At 34.5% G+C, this 18035-nt stretch overlaps 1 protein-coding gene across 2 annotated transcripts in view; it reads left to right on the top strand.

The window, feature by feature from the left end:
- LOC131859641 (uncharacterized) overlaps window positions 1-3275 on the top strand; it is a 56887-nt gene extending 53612 nt beyond the window's left edge. For both annotated transcript variants that reach the window (XM_059213629.1, XM_059213626.1), the window contains 2 exons: window positions 2769-2812; window positions 2901-3275. In XM_059213629.1, the coding sequence (XP_059069612.1) occupies window positions 2769-2812; window positions 2901-2923 (67 nt within the window). In that variant the 3' untranslated portion in view covers window positions 2924-3275. The remainder of the gene's footprint in view (window positions 1-2768; window positions 2813-2900) is intronic.
- The last annotated feature ends 14760 nt before the right edge of the window (window positions 3276-18035 follow it).

Here is an 18035-nt window from a genome sequence, read left to right as displayed (position 1 = left end):
TGATAATAGAAAATATTAACATATCAATTAAATGATAAGTTATGTACTATATGTCGTATAATTTTAGATATATATGTTGAAATAATTATAAACATGTCTTTATATTTCATTGATGAGGGCCTTCTCTAGTATTCCATTCATGGATAATAGAATGAAAATATCTCTCAATTTTTTTTTGTTCCTTCTCATTTGTCTAGTCAATGTTGTCCATATTGGGTGCTCCATCAAGTCATATGAATCCATGCACATGTGGCGACCCCCTATGTTGCCATTCATATTGACCAATAATTTTTAACATTCATTCTTTTTTCTAGATTTTATTTTTTGAATAATGAATGTTTTAAGTGCATGTAATGAATGACTATATGAAGATAGTCAATAAAATTTTGTCTTCTCTAATTTTGAGCTTCACATGGAGTTGTTGGTGTTGCTCCTAGCATTAGTGCATGCAGATCTAACCAATACATATCTATTGTGCTTAATGTGAAAAATATTATAGGAGAGCCAATTTGATGAAACATATTTGTCAATTTTGCATGACATTTAGCTTAATATGATCTTGTACCCCTCAATGTTGTTTCAAACTGCATCAATCTATCAACTAGATAATTGTGTGACATATTTTTTATATGTTGACGCAAATCATTGATGGTGATCAAAATGTCTCGAAAACTTCTTTTTGCAAACATTGCAAATGAATTTTGTGCACGATGTCTTATTATCATGTTTATCATAAAATATCTAAATCTTGGATGTTGGTGAAAACGATGATCCTTATATCGCAATAGATGCTTCACAAATTCATTTAGATGGATTCGTCTCAATCATGGTTCTAGCTAGTCACATCTACCATCAGGAAATAATGTTTGGAAACGTCATATCAACTAATCCTGATGTGACATATTCATTGACAGGAGATGCACCGCTATGTGGTCATTCAATCAATGTTGTTGAATTTGCACAAGGGTTATTAATCCATGCATGAATTAATTCTATTTCCTTTTCGGCATTAAGTGTCTTGAAGCCATTGATGTTATGTGCTCAATTATATTATCTTCATCTGTCTTTATGATTGGACCAACAAATATGACTTCATTTGCATCAAAATCAAACTCCATGTGCACTGTCTTCAATTTGTTGAAAATAATTTTTTGGCAAATCATTGAGAGCATTTTCATTAATTCTTACATCTGAATAAAACTTGTCATAGTCTATTTTGTATTTAAGAGTTTTATACACACGATATTCACGTTGGTCTCTTCTTCTAGCAATAGTAATTGACAAATGTTCCATTGTATGTGGCAATTTTTTTGAAATTTGTTCTACATTTTGTGAAAAACTTATCATGTGTCCTTCATATAAACATAAAGGACATACTATTAGTTTTTCCCAAAATGTGGAGCATGTTTTAAATATTTTGCTACATAAAATAAATAATTTGCTAATTATTATTGTTAAAAGAAGGGAATTACATGGTACAAATTACCACTTTATGGTCAATAGAGTTCATGTGTATAAAACACTTAAATACAGAGCAGATGAAAATGCTCTCAATGAGCTATTGAGAAATTCTGATGAAAATATTTTTGACAAATTGAAAACAGTGCAGATGAAATTTGACTCAGATGCAAATGAAATCACATTAGTGGGTCTAGTCATGGAGATTGATGAAGGTAGTATAGTTGAACACACAATGTCAATAGATTCGAGACTATCTAATGGCCAAAGAGAAATGAAATTAATCCATGGAGGGGTTAATAATCCTGATGTAAATACAACAACATTAATTGAATGACCAGGTATAGGTGCATCTCCAATTAATGATTGTCACATTAGGATTGCTTGATATGGTATTTGCAACATTGTTTCATGATAATAGATGTGACCGGTTAGAACCAAGAATGAGGTGAGTGCATCTGCATGAATTTGTATAGCATCTGTTGCAGTATAAGGTCATCATTTTGGTAAACATCCAAGATTTATATATTTTATGATGAACATGATAATGAGATATTGTGTACATAATTCATCTACATTGTTTGCAAAAAGGAAATTTACAAGACTGCCTATCACCATTAACGAGTTATGACAACATATAGAAAACATACCACAGTTTCATCTAGCTGATAGGTTGATACAGTTTGAAATAAATTTGAGAGGTATAAGATCATATTGTGCTAAATGTCATGCAAAATTTACAGACATGCTTTCACCAAATTGGCTTTCCTACAATATTCTTTTACTTTAAATGCAACAAATATGTATTGGTTTGATTTGTATGCATTAATGCCAAAAACATCATCAACTATTTCACAAGATGTTCAAAATTGGAGAAATCATAATGTTATTGACTATCCTCATATAGTTGCACATTACATACATTTAAGATATACAATATTTAAAAAATAGATTCTACAAAAATGAATGAATGTTAAAGATTATTGGTGTAGATATGAGTGACAACATAGGGATTCACCACATGCGCATGGATTTGTATGAATCAATGAAGCTATTAATATGGACAAATGAGAAAGAACAAAAAAATGTCGAGAGGTATTTTACTGTACCATTCATGCATGAAATCCTATAGAAGATCCGCATCAAATAAATATATCATGTTCAATAAATATTTAGACATAGATATCTAATATATTAGATGAAACTAACTATTTATATAGTTAACAATAAAATTGATATATATTGTAGGCATGGATATTGACCATGACTATGAAGAGATATTAAACTATGTATAATGACACAATTTGCAGGGATGGTACATGCCTAAGAAAAAACAAAGAAGGATGGTTTGCAGGTAATTGTTTTATCAAGTAATATTTGTATATCAAAATTATACATCAAGCAAAAAAATAAAATATATGATGACTTGATGTTAATTATAGGTATAATGTTCAGTGGCCATTAAATTTGAGGTGATCAAAATTGTATGAAGAAATAAAAATAGAGGAAAAACTTGAATCAACAAGAAATGATAAAAGTGAATTCACATAATCGTCACATACTGCAATTATGGAAAGCAAATATAGATTGACAACCCATTCTTTCTAAACATGCAGTAATCAAGTACATTGCAAAATATGCAACGAAAGCTAAGAAAAGCTCAAAAACATATCACCATATATTGATGCATCTTTCAAACATGCAAAACTCTAATGGTTTAGTTGCATGAGCATATAGAAGGTTTCTGATAGAAACTGTTATAGAAAGAGACATTAGAGTTCAAGAAACATGTCACATACTTTTAGAACTTTCGTGATGACAAGAAATAGAAGATTTGTTAATTTAAATGTCTTTCCCCTGTAACAGTGAATAATGAGAACAATGATGAACAAACAAATTTTTTTATTGTTAGATATAAAACAAGACCTATTTGTATGGAAGGTGTCACATTAATTAAAGCAATTATATCATGGATATATAATCCTAAAAGAAGAAGAGACAAGAAATGAAAGCCAAAGGAAATAACAACCATTGTCAGAGTTTTACTTAGGTTTGTATCCATTTTTTCATGTGAGCCTGATAAATGGATTGATTTCTGTTTTACAGAGTTAATATTATTGTACAAGTCATTTTGTGACATAGAAATAGATATTGGTCAGGATGATAACTCCATAATATAAAAGTGAGAGTCATTAAATTATAATGCTTAGCATGTGCAATGAACAACAACTACAAAAAATGTTGAAAACACTAGTGATTTTGAAATTGAAGAAAATGAAGTTGTTCAATGAAATACCATAGAGCATAAATGATAAATTAGATTTAGAATGCATAGTGGTCAAAATATGCAAGTTTTTGAAATAGATATGTTGGAATGATAAATTATATTTAGATTGCATAGTGGTCAAAATATGCAAGTTTTTGAAATAGATATGTTGGGCAGAAGAGACATTAACAGAAATATAGATTGGTTTAATTAATATCAAAGTGAAGAGCACACAATTAATGCAATCAATTTCATAAACAACACTCAGTGATAAACAACAAAAAATAATCAACATAAGTATGAAACACTTCTATAGTAATCAAAATTGAGTGTCTTTGTTAATGAATAATTCAAGGAATAGTCGGAACGAGAAAGTCATATGTAACGAGAAAATATAGATTCTCGATTCAGACAAGCATTCCCACAAAGTGTAGACAAAGTTTTCCATATATACTTTCAATGATTACTAATGAAGCCAACTATTTTATAGAATATTTAATATAATTCATATGCACTAGATTGATATAATATTAGTACATATTTTGAAATCAATTTTTTTTGGTTTTTTATTAGGTATATTTATGATTTTGGTCATATGATAGCAATAGAAAGGCAAAGTTATTGTGAGAAGAATTTAGAATTGTGATTACTTTAGATAAAAGTAAGCAAAGAAGATGGAGAAAACATTTAGCAAAAAAATTCTCGTCAACTTTTGACAAATCTAAGAGATGCAAACATAAAAGTTGATTAGAAGTTGTTTATTATGAGAACCCCTATTAACTTAGATCTTGCAAGCAACAAAGAGTTTGACAATGTTGTCCATTTATTCTAAACAAATGACAATGTCCATAATCATAACAAGATAATGTTATATTCATTGAAGCATTTTGTTGCACACAGTGTTTCAATACAATATAAGATTGTTCAAATGAAGAAATTTGATTAGTGTTATTGATCAACAAGAATTAAAGGGTGATGCTAACTTCAAATCTTTGGATAAAGGCAAGTCTTTTAAATAGAGCTCTGGGGTATATTCGAAATATTGTTTACAAATTAGGAAGTGTTCCACTTGAACCATCTACATATGTGATGGTTGAATTTGACAATTATTTTGGAATACCATTTGAAGATCAACCAAATATAAAGGGGTAGAACACTTCAATTACCATTAAAGTTGGCATAGACATTAACAATACATAAATATGAAAGATTGACTCTTTCAAAAGCCACAATTGATATATGACCAAAGGAAAGAATATGTTTGACCTTTGTGGTAGTATCTCATGTAAAGTTTCTAGAATCTTTCAGAATAATGCAACCGACCATCATGAAAAGATGAAAAACGACAAACAACTTTTCAAGCGCAAGATTGAAAAAAGTAGACTCAAATTTCTAAAAGATAATTGACGTAATATATATATTTTTTAATTTGCTTCAATTAGAGATAATTGAATTATTTCTTTTATTTTTTTTAAGAAATGTTCTTTCTTTTAATGTTTTTGAAGAAATGTTGTCCAAAAATTTAGTGACAAAATTAGTTAATAATTTATGGACAAATAAGTATATAAAAGTTTTATAGGACAAAAAATAGGGATTTTGTTTACATATTTTATAAACGTCATTTAGGGGAGAGGACCCAGTAGCTCTACACCCTAACTTCGTGCCTCTCAAAATCCTTCATTGAAAATTCAAATCACTCCCATTTTTTTACAATAGCTTACTTGGCAAGTCCCCTGCTTATAACTAAGGTTTCAGGGCCACATCATCAAGTATGGTGCCACATTAGCATGCTTTTTGCCAAGGTGTCCAAAACAACCCCCCCAAAAAGTGAGACCAATAGGCGTGCAGAAGAGGCCCCAATACTTGTGCAACTGATGTGGCATCACATGATTGGTTATTTTTTCACAACTAATGGTACATTTCCCAACAATAATTGTAAATGATTTCCAATTTACATTCAATATGCAAGTTATATTCTATTATCTAATTTTGTTGTATTTATTATTGCCTTATTGTATATATCTAACTATCTTCTTGCTTGTGGCAGATGAGAGGAACATTTAATATTTTCTATATCCTATCTCACAAATGCCACTCACTATAAGTATATAACAAATGGGGTACGATCAAGCAATGCCTTGATCGGTCATGACCGATCAAGACATTACTTGATCGTGCCTTTTTGTTTGTACTAACAAATGCATGTTTTACCGTAAATGCCAATCGGTGTGGAGTAGGATTATAACCAAAGTTTATTGATGATTGCCCAATGCTAACAACCGACAATTATCAGTGTGTTAGCCTTGACAACCAATAACTATCAGTGTAGACTAACACACCGATAACTATTGTTGACCTTTATATTGCCACCCGATATGCATCCCGATATATTATATGCAACTCGATATGTTATATGCAACCTGATATAATATATACAATCCGATATATATTAATCGGTGTCATCATTATTTATGTTAATCGATATACATCTAAATACAAGATTTATTAGATCAATGAACATGAGAAAAATACATAGTATGATTATCAATAGGTTGTTTATATGCAAATGTGGAATGACTATCAAGGATGAATTAATTGCTTGATGGTTTTTATCATAGTTATCGATATGATAAATGATTGAATGAGAGACTTCATTTATCTCTCATTCAATCATTTATCTTACTGAAGCTATCATGCATTAACACTCCCTCTTAGCTAGGTAAGATGAATGTAGACAATATATTCAAGCATCGCAATTCAATTGATAGTAATCATTTTAGTCATTCATGGGAAATCATACCACCTAATCATTTGGTATGAAGTATCACCTAAACACGTGATACTGAATTCATCACATCAATCTTGTGATTGACAGGATATCACCTACGCATGTGATATCAATATTGCCTACACACGCAATACTTAAGGATAATCATATGAGAAAGATTAATTTCTCACCTTATCCTAGTTGTGATAAGTGCACTAACACTGTATACAAATGTTTTATCATAACACAATCATGGCACATCCATGACATACCAAAGATCCAACATGATAACTGGTTTGGACATTATAAGATCGTCACCTTATAATGTCCCCATACAAGTGTTCACTATCTTGAGAGATCGTCACCTCTTAGATGTGAACCCAGGGGATAGAATCCAAAATTGTCCTAACATGACAAAGAGGTTTACACGTTAAACATCTTATAGGTATGCAAATATAGATTACAAAGCAAATTACCTTTCTGTCATACCTAAGCCTTTTCTGAAGTGATCAACCTTCACTCTGGAAAGGTGTTTGGTCAGAATGTGTGTAGTTTGATCTCCTGTACAAACATATTCCAGTTGGATTGCATTCCTATGTACTATATCTCACACATAGTGGTATGGAATCTCAATATGCTTGGATCTGTCATGAAACACTGGGTTTACTGAAAGTTTTATGCAGCTCTGATTGTCACAATGTATAAAAGTGGGTTTCATAGGTTCTCCAAACAATCCCACAAGCAACTTCCTAAGCCATACTGCCTCTTGGGCAGCCATAGAAGCTGCAATGTATTCTGCCTCGGTGGAACTTTAAGCTACAGAAGACTGCTTCCTATTGATCCAAGATATCATAGCTGAACCTAGACTGAAGCAATACCCTGAAGTGCTTTTCCTGTCTGTTACACTTCCAGCTCAATCTGAATTTATAAATCCATGTAGGTCTATTTCAACCTTCTTGTATTTGAGACTAAGGTTTAGAGTACCTTGTAGGTACCTCATAATGTGCTTCACTGCAACCAGGTGTATCTCCTTCGTTTCACACATAAACTAACTTAGAGCATTAACTGCATAATAGATATCTGGTCTTGTATTTACCAGGTACATCAAGGACCCAATCATTTGTCTGTATTGAGTAGAATCAGTGGGTTGTGACTCTGTTGTTGCTTCTTAAGTTTATGTAAGTTTGTTTCCATAGGAGAGGTCATGGGTCTACAATTTAGCATTTTGAATTTCTTCAAAATATCCAAGGTGTACTTTCCTTGGTTTAGTATAATGTTATCAGAATTATGCCATACTTCCAATCCTAGGAAGTAATGAAGGAGTCCTAAGTCCTTCATGTCAAATTCTTTGGATAGATCATTCTTGCATTGTTTTATAAGTTGATCATTTCCCGTGATTAATAAGTCATCAACATATAAAATAAATATTAGCATGTCACCTTTATTTCTTTTGTAGTAGAGAGTAGGGTCTGCATCATTTTTGGAGAAGCCTAGTCTTGAGAGATAGGTGTCCATTCTTTCATACCAAGCCCTAGGAGCCTGTTTGAGCCTATAGAGAGCTTTCTTTAGTCTACACACATGAGACTTTGTGTCATGAATTTCAAAACCTTCAGGTTGCTCTAGGTAGACTTCTTCTGAGATCTCAGCATTTAGAAAAGTTGTCTTAACATCCATTTGGTGTACCTTCCATCCCTTTGCTGCTGCAATGGCTAATACAACTCTTATTGATGTATACCTAGCAACAGGTGCAAATGTTTCTTCATAATCTATTCCCTCCCTTTGTGAGAAGCCTCTGGCTACGAATCTAGCTTGTGTTTTTCAATACTGTCGTCTGCAACATGTTTGATTTTGAACAACCATTTAGATGAAACCACATATTTCTTGGTTGGCCTAGGAACAATTTCCCAAACATCGTTTTTCATAATGGATTGATACTCTTCAGACATGGCATCCTTCCATACTTGATGTTGAAGTGCCTCTGATACATTGTTTGGTTCAGCTTTAGAGAGGTAATTTAGAATGGCAACATAGCTAGTGAATTTATTAGGCCCTTTTCTTTCTCTGAAGGTTCCTAAGGGATCAACAAACTTCTGAGCTTCTTCTATAGTTTTGGTGGCCCATAGTGGTCTTTTCTTGATTTTTTCTCTAGCTGGACTTAGAATTTCACTCATAGTTTCCTCAGGATTCTCCCTCTGAAGCTCAAGAGTAGGATCTCTATCTAAGCTGAGGTTGGGAATATGGACTTTAGGATCTAGAGAGCTTTGGGCTCTTTTGAAGGCTAAGTTTTCTTCAAAGATCACATCCCTACTTAGTTCAATATTATTTTGACTGGGTATATATATCCTGTAAGCTTTGGAGGATTCACTATATCCTACAAAGATTCCCCTTTTTTCAGAGGGCTCTAATTTTAATCTTTTCTCCTTAGGTACATGAATATAGACTGGGAATCCTAAAATCCTAACGTGTCTTATATCTGGTTTTGATTTAGTAAAGACTTCCTCAGGGGTCTTGTCTTCAAAATGAGAGTGAGGACATCTGTTTTGAATGTATACTGCAGTGCTAGTTGCTTCTGCCCAAAGATTGATATTTAGATTTTGATCAAGAATCATAGCTTTGGCAACTTCAACAATTGTCCTATTTTTCCTTTCTGCTATCCCATTTTGTTGAGGGTTGTAAGGTATTGTTAACTCCCTCTTAATCCCTGAATTTTTATAAAACTATTTAAATAATTTTGATGTGTATTCCTCCCCATTATCAGTTCTTAGGGTTTTAATTTTGTTTCCTGAGTAGTTTTCTGTTAATGATTTGAATTCTTTAAACCTATTAAGGATCTCTTCCGATTCTTTACATTTCAGAAAGTAGATCCAGGTTTTCCTAGAGTAGTCATCAACAAATATTACATAATACAAAAATCTCTCCAATGAATTTACAGACATAGATACACATACATCATAATGAACTAACTCTAAAATTTTACTTGTTTTCCTAATACTACTCTAAAAAGCACCCTTAGTATTTTTACCTAGGGCACATCCTGTGCACGCCCCTGAATGATATTGCTTTAGCTTAGGTAAACCTTTGACAAGGTTTCCCATTGATGATAAAGCTCTAAAATTTAGGTGGCCTAGTCTTCTATGCCAGATTTCATTGGCATCTGTAGTTTCATGAATTAGGGCTAAGTTGGGCTTTGTGCATAGCTCATATAGGTAGCCTTGTCTTTGACAAATTGTATTAGCTTTCTTGATAGATGAGTTCTTTGGCCAAGCCAACACTTTGTTGTCCATGAAAGTCACTTTGTATCCATTGTCCTCCAGTGCTGATATTGAGACAAGATTCCTCCTAATGCTTGGAACATATAACACTCCTCTAAGTTGTAATGATACACATGAGTTTAGTTTGATGGTGCAGTTTCCAATTCCTTTGACAGGGTGTGTGGAGTCATCTCCGATGGTCACCTCTTCATCATTTTTCTCTTTCATGAAGTCTAGTACTTCTCTGAATCTCGTGGTATGTCTGGATGAGCCACTGTCGATCACCAAGGAGTTCACTTTGTTTGATGTTTGATGTGTGAGTGTTGAATAGAGTACATACTTCTCGGAGTCCTCTTCCTTTTTCAATTTTCCTGATTTGACAAATGTGGCTTGTTTAGCTCTTTCTGGACATTTGGCAACATAGTGCCCAAATTTGTCACATCTGTAACACTGAATTTGAGAGAGGTCTTTTTTGAAAGAGTTCTTGCTATGACGACTTTTTCTCTTCCTGAATTGCTTCTTCTTGCCCTTTCTGTCCGAGTTTGTAGTTAGAACTTGAAGATCTTCATCTATATTGTTTTGTTTGATTCCTTTCTTATTTTTCCTTGATTCCTCTTGGAGATAGTCAACCTTTAGTCTATCGAATTTTGGAAAGTTATCCCTTACACTGATGCCTTGGACGAACGTTTCCCAGATATTAGGCAACCCCTCTAAAGCAATAAGGGTTAATTCTTTGCTTTGGATCTCATATCCAAGGGTTGCTGGTTCATCCCTTAAGGTAGATATCCGCAGGAAGTAGGTATTGACTAATTCTCCTTTTATCATGGTTATATGATTTATCTCTCTTTTTAGAGTCAAGGTTTTACTTGCATTAGATATCTCAAAAGCATCTTCATGTGCTTTGAACATGTTGAAGGTTGATTCATGTTTCTTTATAATGGGCATAATATTGTTCCTTACCCCATCAACTATTATTTTGATAGCCTTATCATTTCCTTCTCTCCAAATTGCTTGATCAGGTTCAGTCTCAGGTTTCATCACCTCCTACAAGCCTGTCTTCAAATCTGATAGCGCTAGACATTGATAGGATTGTGATGTTGAATATATATTTGATTTGAATTTTATGTAAAATTGAATAGCCTCAGGTTCGATTTAACTATAGCTCTGATACCATGTTGAGACATGGACCAGCTAGGACTCGAACCTAGGACCTTCCATACGATACTGGAGTGCTCTACCATTGACCTACTGGCCCCTCTTGGACTAGTCCATCGTTGGTTTGGGTGTGGCTTATTTCCAACACCAACATGTTGAAATGTGGCGACTGATCAACAAAGTACTGTACACTTAGCACGTATTTTTTGCCCTTTTTTTGTTGTTGATGAAAACCGACATTGTAATAAAACCCTAAAAAGGCCGACTTTGTTTGTTGCCCTAAAAACGAATGTTATAAGCGGCTGGGATGCTTAAGGCATTGTAATGTTGATGTAATATTTTCGCTGGATAATAAGAAAGATTGGACGGTTGTGTATGGTGGACGTAACCCATTCTAGGTGAACCACGTTAAATCTCTGTGTTATCTGTTTCCTATTTTATTCCTTTATCTTTTGTATTTAAATCTGCATATAATTGTTAGTTCATATTTGCTTTGGATCTGCTTGAAACCCTAACAATTGGTATCAGAGCGAGGTTTTCTGTAAATTGGTAGGACTTTCAGATTTGAGTGGGAGCAATGGAGGATTCCAAATTCAAGGTCGAAAAGTTTAACGGGCAGAATTATCAGTTATGGAAAATGAAGATAGAGGATTACCTGTATCAAAAGGATTTGTGGCGGCCATTATAAGGAAAGGCAAAGAAAGCGACCACAATGTCAGATGAAGAATGAGACATTTTAGATAGAAAGGCACTGGGATCCATTCGATTGTGCCTTGCACCATCTGTAGCTTTCAATATAACAGAAGCAAAAATGGCTGTAGATTTGACAGCGACATTGGCTAAGCTATATGAGAAACCCTCGACTTTGAATAAGGTATTTCTTATGAAGTGTTTGTTTACTTTGAAAATGAGTGAGGGAGGATTTGTAGCGGAGCACTTAAATGAATTTAATACAATTACCAGTCAATTGTCTTCAGTAAAAATTACTTTTGCAGAAGAGGTTAGGGCTCTCTTGGTTTTATGTTCTTTGCCAGAAAGTTGGAATAGCTTGGTTATGGTTGTAAGTAACTCTGTCTCTGGAAAATTTTTTTTGGTATTTGATGATATTGTTGGTGTTATCCTAAGCGAGGAAATGCAAAGGAAAAACACAGGTGAGTCTCCAACATCATCAAGTAGTGTTTTGAATGTGGAGAACAGAGGAAGATCAAAAGAAAGAGGAAAAAGCCCTTGGAATGAGAAGTCACGAGGGAAGTCAAAGAAAGGATGCTCTCAATCTAGAGGAAAGAAAGGTTGTTGGAACTGCGGAAAGTCTGGTCATCTAAAGAAAGACTGTTGGTCTCGGAAAAACAAAGAAGGAGACAAAAATGAGAACGACAGTAAGGAAGCTAATATTGCAAGTAATATTTTACAGATGGCTTTAATCTTATGTTTGGATAATGTTAATGATTCCTGGGTAATAGATTATGGGGCTTCATTTCATGCTACACCCCATAGAAAATATTTTTTAGATTATGTTCAAGGTGATTTTGGACAGGTATATTTGGGTGATGATGAGCACTGTCAAATTGTTGGAAAAGGAAAGATAAAGATCAAGTTGAAGAATGGTAATGACTGGTTTCTGCAGGAGGTAAGACATGTTCCTAATTTAAGAAGAAATTTAATTTCTGCAAGGCAACTAGGTAGTGAAGGTTGCATAGTTACCTTCTCAGACAGTATCTGGAAGGTCAGTAAAGGATCATTAGTAGTAGCTAAAGGTGCGAAGGTAGGCACATTATATCTATGTACCGGTAACACTTACTCTACCTTAGCTGCTACAGATAAAGTTACTGCAGGGACAACAACAATAGATGTTGCAAGAACATATTCGATAATGTGATACCATAGGCTTGGGCACATGAGTGAGAAAGGGATGAAAATTCTTCACTCCAAAAATCTATTGCCAGGACTAAAGAAGATTGATTTAGAGTTCTGTGAAAACTGTGTTTATGACAAACAGAAAAGAGTCAGATTTCTCAAGGTTGGGAAAGAGAAGAAGAGTGAGAAGTTAGAGCTTGTGCATTCAGATGTATGGAGACCGGCTCAGGTATCATCTCTTGGTGGCTCTTGTTATTATGTTATTTTTATTGATGACTCAATAAGAAAAACATGGGTATATTTTCTAAAACAAAAATCAGATGTTTTTGAAATTTTTAAGAAATGGAAAGTTTTGGTTGAGAATGAGACAAGAAAAAGGTTGAAGTGTCTCAGATTGGATAATGGAGGTGAGTATTGCAGCAAGGCATTTGAAGATTACTGCTTCTTAAATGGGATTAGAAAGCAGAAGACAGTTCTAGGAACTCCACAGGAAAATGGTGTGTCAGAAAGAATGAATAGGACTATCATGGAATGCGCGAGGAGCATGAGATTGCATGCTGGATTGCCTTTACATTTTTGGGTAGATGTTGTACATACTGTTATCTATTTGATAAATAGAGGACCTTCAACCCCTTTGGATGGTGGTATTCCAGAGGAGGTATGGACTGGTAAAAAGGTAAATTATTCTTTTCTGAAAACCTTTGGTTGTGAAGCTTTTGTCCACGTTGATAAAGAAAACAGAACCAAGCTTAATGCTAAATCTCATAAATGTACCTTCATTGGATATGGGATAGATGAATATGGCTATCGGTTATGAGATTTTGAAAATAAGAAAATAACTAGAAGTAGAGATGTTATATTCAATGAGAAGGTTATGTATAAAGAATAGATGCAGGAAAAGAAGCATGAACATGACAAGCAAGAAAATGTGGTGTTGGATGAGATTCTTGAAAATGAAATGCCACAGGTACCTGATGCTCAGCAACAACAGAATGTCCCACAAACTCCTGCAAGTGTTAGACATTCTATGAGGTCAAGTTGACCCCTTGAAAGATTTTCTCCTTCTTTGTATTCTATATTATTAACTGATTCTAGTGAACCAGAAGAATATGAAGAAGCAATGCAGGTGGATGCCAAACAACAGTGGGAGCTAGGCATGAAAGAGGAGATGGACTCCTTGATGAAAAATAAGACTTGGGACTTAGTCCCTTTACCTGCAGAAAAAAGAGCCTTGCCTAACAAATGGGTTTATCGGCTGAAGGAGGAGGAAGGAGGTCAGAAAAGATATAAGGCCAGACTTGTGGTAAAAGGTTTTGCATAGAAAAAGGGTATAGATTATGATGAAATATTTTCTCCAGCTGTAAAAACGACTTCAATTAGAACTGTACTTAGTTTTGTGGTTGCAGATGATTTACATCTTGAATAATTAGATGTGAAAACAACTTTTCTCCATGGAGATTTGGAGGAGGAAATTTACATGTTGCAACCATAGGGATATGAGGTCAAAGGTAAGGAGAATGTGGTGTGCAGGTTGAAGAAAAGTTTGTATGGCCTAAAACAAGCACTTCGACAATGGTATTTAAAATTTGATAGCTTCATGGCTGAACACGGTTATCATAGATGTCATTCTAATCATTGTGTATATTTTAAGAGATTGGATAATAATAGTTATATTATCCTATTGCTTTATGTTGATAACATGCTTGTTGTTGGGTCTAACATGGAACACATAAATGATCTTAAACATAAATTGGCCAAGTCATTTGCTATGAAGGATTTGGGTGCAGCTAAGCAAATTCTGGGTATGAGGATTACACGGGACAGAAAAAATAGAACCTTGAATTTGTTCCAAAGTGAGTATATAAAGGTGGTGGTGAAAATATTTAACATGCAGGATGCAAAAGCAGTTAGTACACCTTTGGCTAGTCATTTCAAATTGATTAAGGAGATGTGCCCAAAGGCCTAGGAAGAGGTAAAGAAAATGTCTAACATCCCGTATTCATCAGCTGTTGACAGTCTGATGTATGCAATGGTATGCACAAGGCCAGATATTGCACATGCAGTGGGAGTCGTGAGTAGGTTTATGAGTAATCCGGGTATGGAATATTGGAATGCTGTAAAATGGATCCTTCGGTATTTGAAAGGAACCACTACAAAGGCATTATGTTTCAAAGGATCTAATGTTGCTTTGAGTGGATTTGTTGACTCTGATCTGGCAGGTGATATTGATTCACGCAGGAGCACTACAGGGTATGTTTTTACTATAGGGGGAACTGCAGTCAGTTGGATTTCTAGGCTGCAAAAGGTTGTTGCACTTTCAACCACTGAAGCTGAGTATGTTACTGCTACAGAAGCCAGCAAGGAGATGATCTGGCAGGTGATATTGATTCACGGAGGAGCACTACAGGGTATGTTTTTACTATAGGGGGAACTGCAGTCAGTTGGATTTCTAGGCTGCAAAAGGTTGTTGCACTTTCAACCACTGAAGCTGAGTATGTTACTGCTACAGAAGCCAGCAAGGAGATGATTTGGTTACAATGTTTTCTGGAGGAATTGGGTCAGACATAGGAGGATCGCCCATTGTATACTGATAGCTAGAGTGCCATTCATCTTGCGAAGAACTCTGCTTTTCATTCAAGGACAAAGCACATTCAGTTCAGGTACCACTTCATCTGGACTGTTTTGGAGGAGGGTCAATTAAGACTTGAGAAAATTCACACAAGTGAGAACCCTGCTGATATGTTCACAAAGGCAGTTCCACATGATAAGCTGATTTCTTCATCAGTTTCTATTGGTCTTCTTGATTGATAATTGTGGAATTTATACCAGTCGAGTCCTAGTGTTTTATCCAGAGGATGTTGCATGTACAATGGTGTCGTGTAGTATCAGTCTCCAAGTGGGAGATTGTTCGGTGTGGAGCCTGATCAGTCTCGAAGTGAGAGATTGTTGAAATATGGTGATTGATCAGCAAAGTACTGTACACTCAGCACGTATTTTTTGTCATTTTTTTTTGTTGATGAAAACCGACATTGTAATAAAACCCTAAAAAGGCCAACTTTGTTTGTTGCCCTAAAAACGCATGTTATAAGCGACTGAGATGCTTAAGGCATTGTAATGTTGATGTACTATTTTTGTTGGATAATAAGAAAGATTGGACGACTGTGTATGGTGGACGTAACCCATTCTGGGTGAACCACGTTAAATCTCTGTGTTATCTGTGTCCTATTTTATTCCTTTATCTTTTGTATTTAAACCTGCATATAATTGCTAGTTAATATTTGCTTCGGATCTGCTTGAAACCCTGTTTGAGACTGAACACAGAAGCTTGAAGACCTGTTTAAGAAACAGAGTATAGAGCCCAGCAGAAGGACAAGATAAGTCCTATGAATAGACTGTATTGAACAAATAAGAATCTCCTTTAACATTTTAGATGTGAAGTTCCAGATAGATTTTTATTACTGTTATTTTGTGAAGTAGCAGAAAAATCTCTTAACCGAGTGGACTTAACAGTCTTATTTGTAAATCCTCTTGCAAGGTGACATTCTGATAGAGTGTTTGAAATCCTTTGATAAGGTCACTTCTAACAAAGTGAAGATCCTAACAGATCTGAGGGAAATCCCTTAACCGGGTCACATCTAGCAATGTGTTTGTAATCTTTAACAAGATTTGCTTTTAACCGAGCATACTCTAGAAGAGTATATTTTTTAGTGGGTCCGAAATCCCATAGTGGTTTTTCCCTATTTGGGTTTCCACGTTAAATCTGGTGTTATGTGTTTTGTGATCTTATCTGTTTATGAGTTTGCATGCTTTACAGTTTTTCTGATAAGGTTACCGAGGTTGAATCTGTTGTTTTTATGGAAGATTAAGTTTGTATGATTCACCCCCCCATCTTATTAGCTTGGCATCTGTACTAAACATTTAGTATCAGAACTATCAATTGGTATCAGAGCTTTGGACTCAAGAAGAAAAAAAGTTTTAAGGGACTTGAAGCAAAAGATCCAAAGATGTATAAGAGGGATGCACCGAAGCTGAATAAGTCAACTTTCTCTACATGGTAGAAAATGATGAAACTGCACTTATCAGGAGTTGGAGAATATGTTGTATATTATCTGGAGAATGATTTCATTACATTGAACACCTATCCATTGACAATGGAAGAGATAAAGGCAAAGCAAGAACATATCCAAGCAATGATTGAAATAACATCTGTATTGACCGACTCAGAGTTTAATGATCTAGAAGGCTGCAATGATGCAAATGCAATGTGGCACAAGCTCATATCTGTGTATGGTGGAGATGAACGTGTTCAAAGAGCTAAAGTGGATAGTCTAAGAGGACAACTTGAATCTATGAGGATGAATGAAGGTGAGAACATAACCCAGTACAGTATGTTGGGTCTCAAATCAACAGATTGGATAGGTTCTAAGGAAATGCCAACTCCTATAATCAAACCCTCCAATTGACTTGGCCAACTTATAGAGTGAACCTATTTGGTTACTAACTCTCTCACTTTAGGCTCTGCAGGACCTAGGCGGGTATACCTACTCACTAGTTGTTCCTTCAACTAATGCTTTTTATAGCAGATTTAGTGTCTTAATCTGATATCTCCTAGTCTCAGAATGGCATAATTTTCTGAGAACAGATTGATTTCAGATGTGTGTATTGATCTATGTATCTTACAAAAGTATATATGTTACACTTTGGCTAAATTACCTACTATACCTACTCTACTAATCCTAATGCTTAAAAGTAAAGGGTGATTGGTATGGTTAAAGGGTTTGTTTACAAATGATCAGTGCCTTTCCTCTTATTTGGGCTACTGAGTCTTATATTGCTTCAGGACTTATTGTGTAAACTTATGAGACAATTTTTAAACCCACCCCCTCTCGGCGAGTCTGTCAGTTACTGTTTCTTATGAGCTCTACTTCAATGTCTATATTGTAAACCGCTTGAATGATTTTAACCCTAACTTTAAGAGACCATCCAAGGAAGAAATACAAGGAACAATTACAATTCACAAGTAAATCTTTTTTGATCCAAATCTACAATATGAAATACAAAATTTCACTGGAAGAACACAAATAACCTTATCTCCTTTAGATAATATCACAAACAACTGCCTTCTGAAAATATGTTAACTCTCAACACATATGAGAAAGAAAATGCAACTGGTTATTTTTGATAAAAAAGTTTAAAAGTACAAAATTGTCTCCACCTCTTGTATCTCTATTCTCTCTTTTTCTTCTCTTTTTACATTTTACATCACACATATATATGTGTTTGA

This window comes from Cryptomeria japonica, chromosome 10 (assembly GCF_030272615.1).
Source record: "Cryptomeria japonica chromosome 10, Sugi_1.0, whole genome shotgun sequence".
Lineage (NCBI taxonomy): Eukaryota > Viridiplantae > Streptophyta > Pinopsida > Cupressales > Cupressaceae > Cryptomeria > Cryptomeria japonica.
This window is presented reverse-complemented; position numbering and strand designations above follow the sequence as displayed.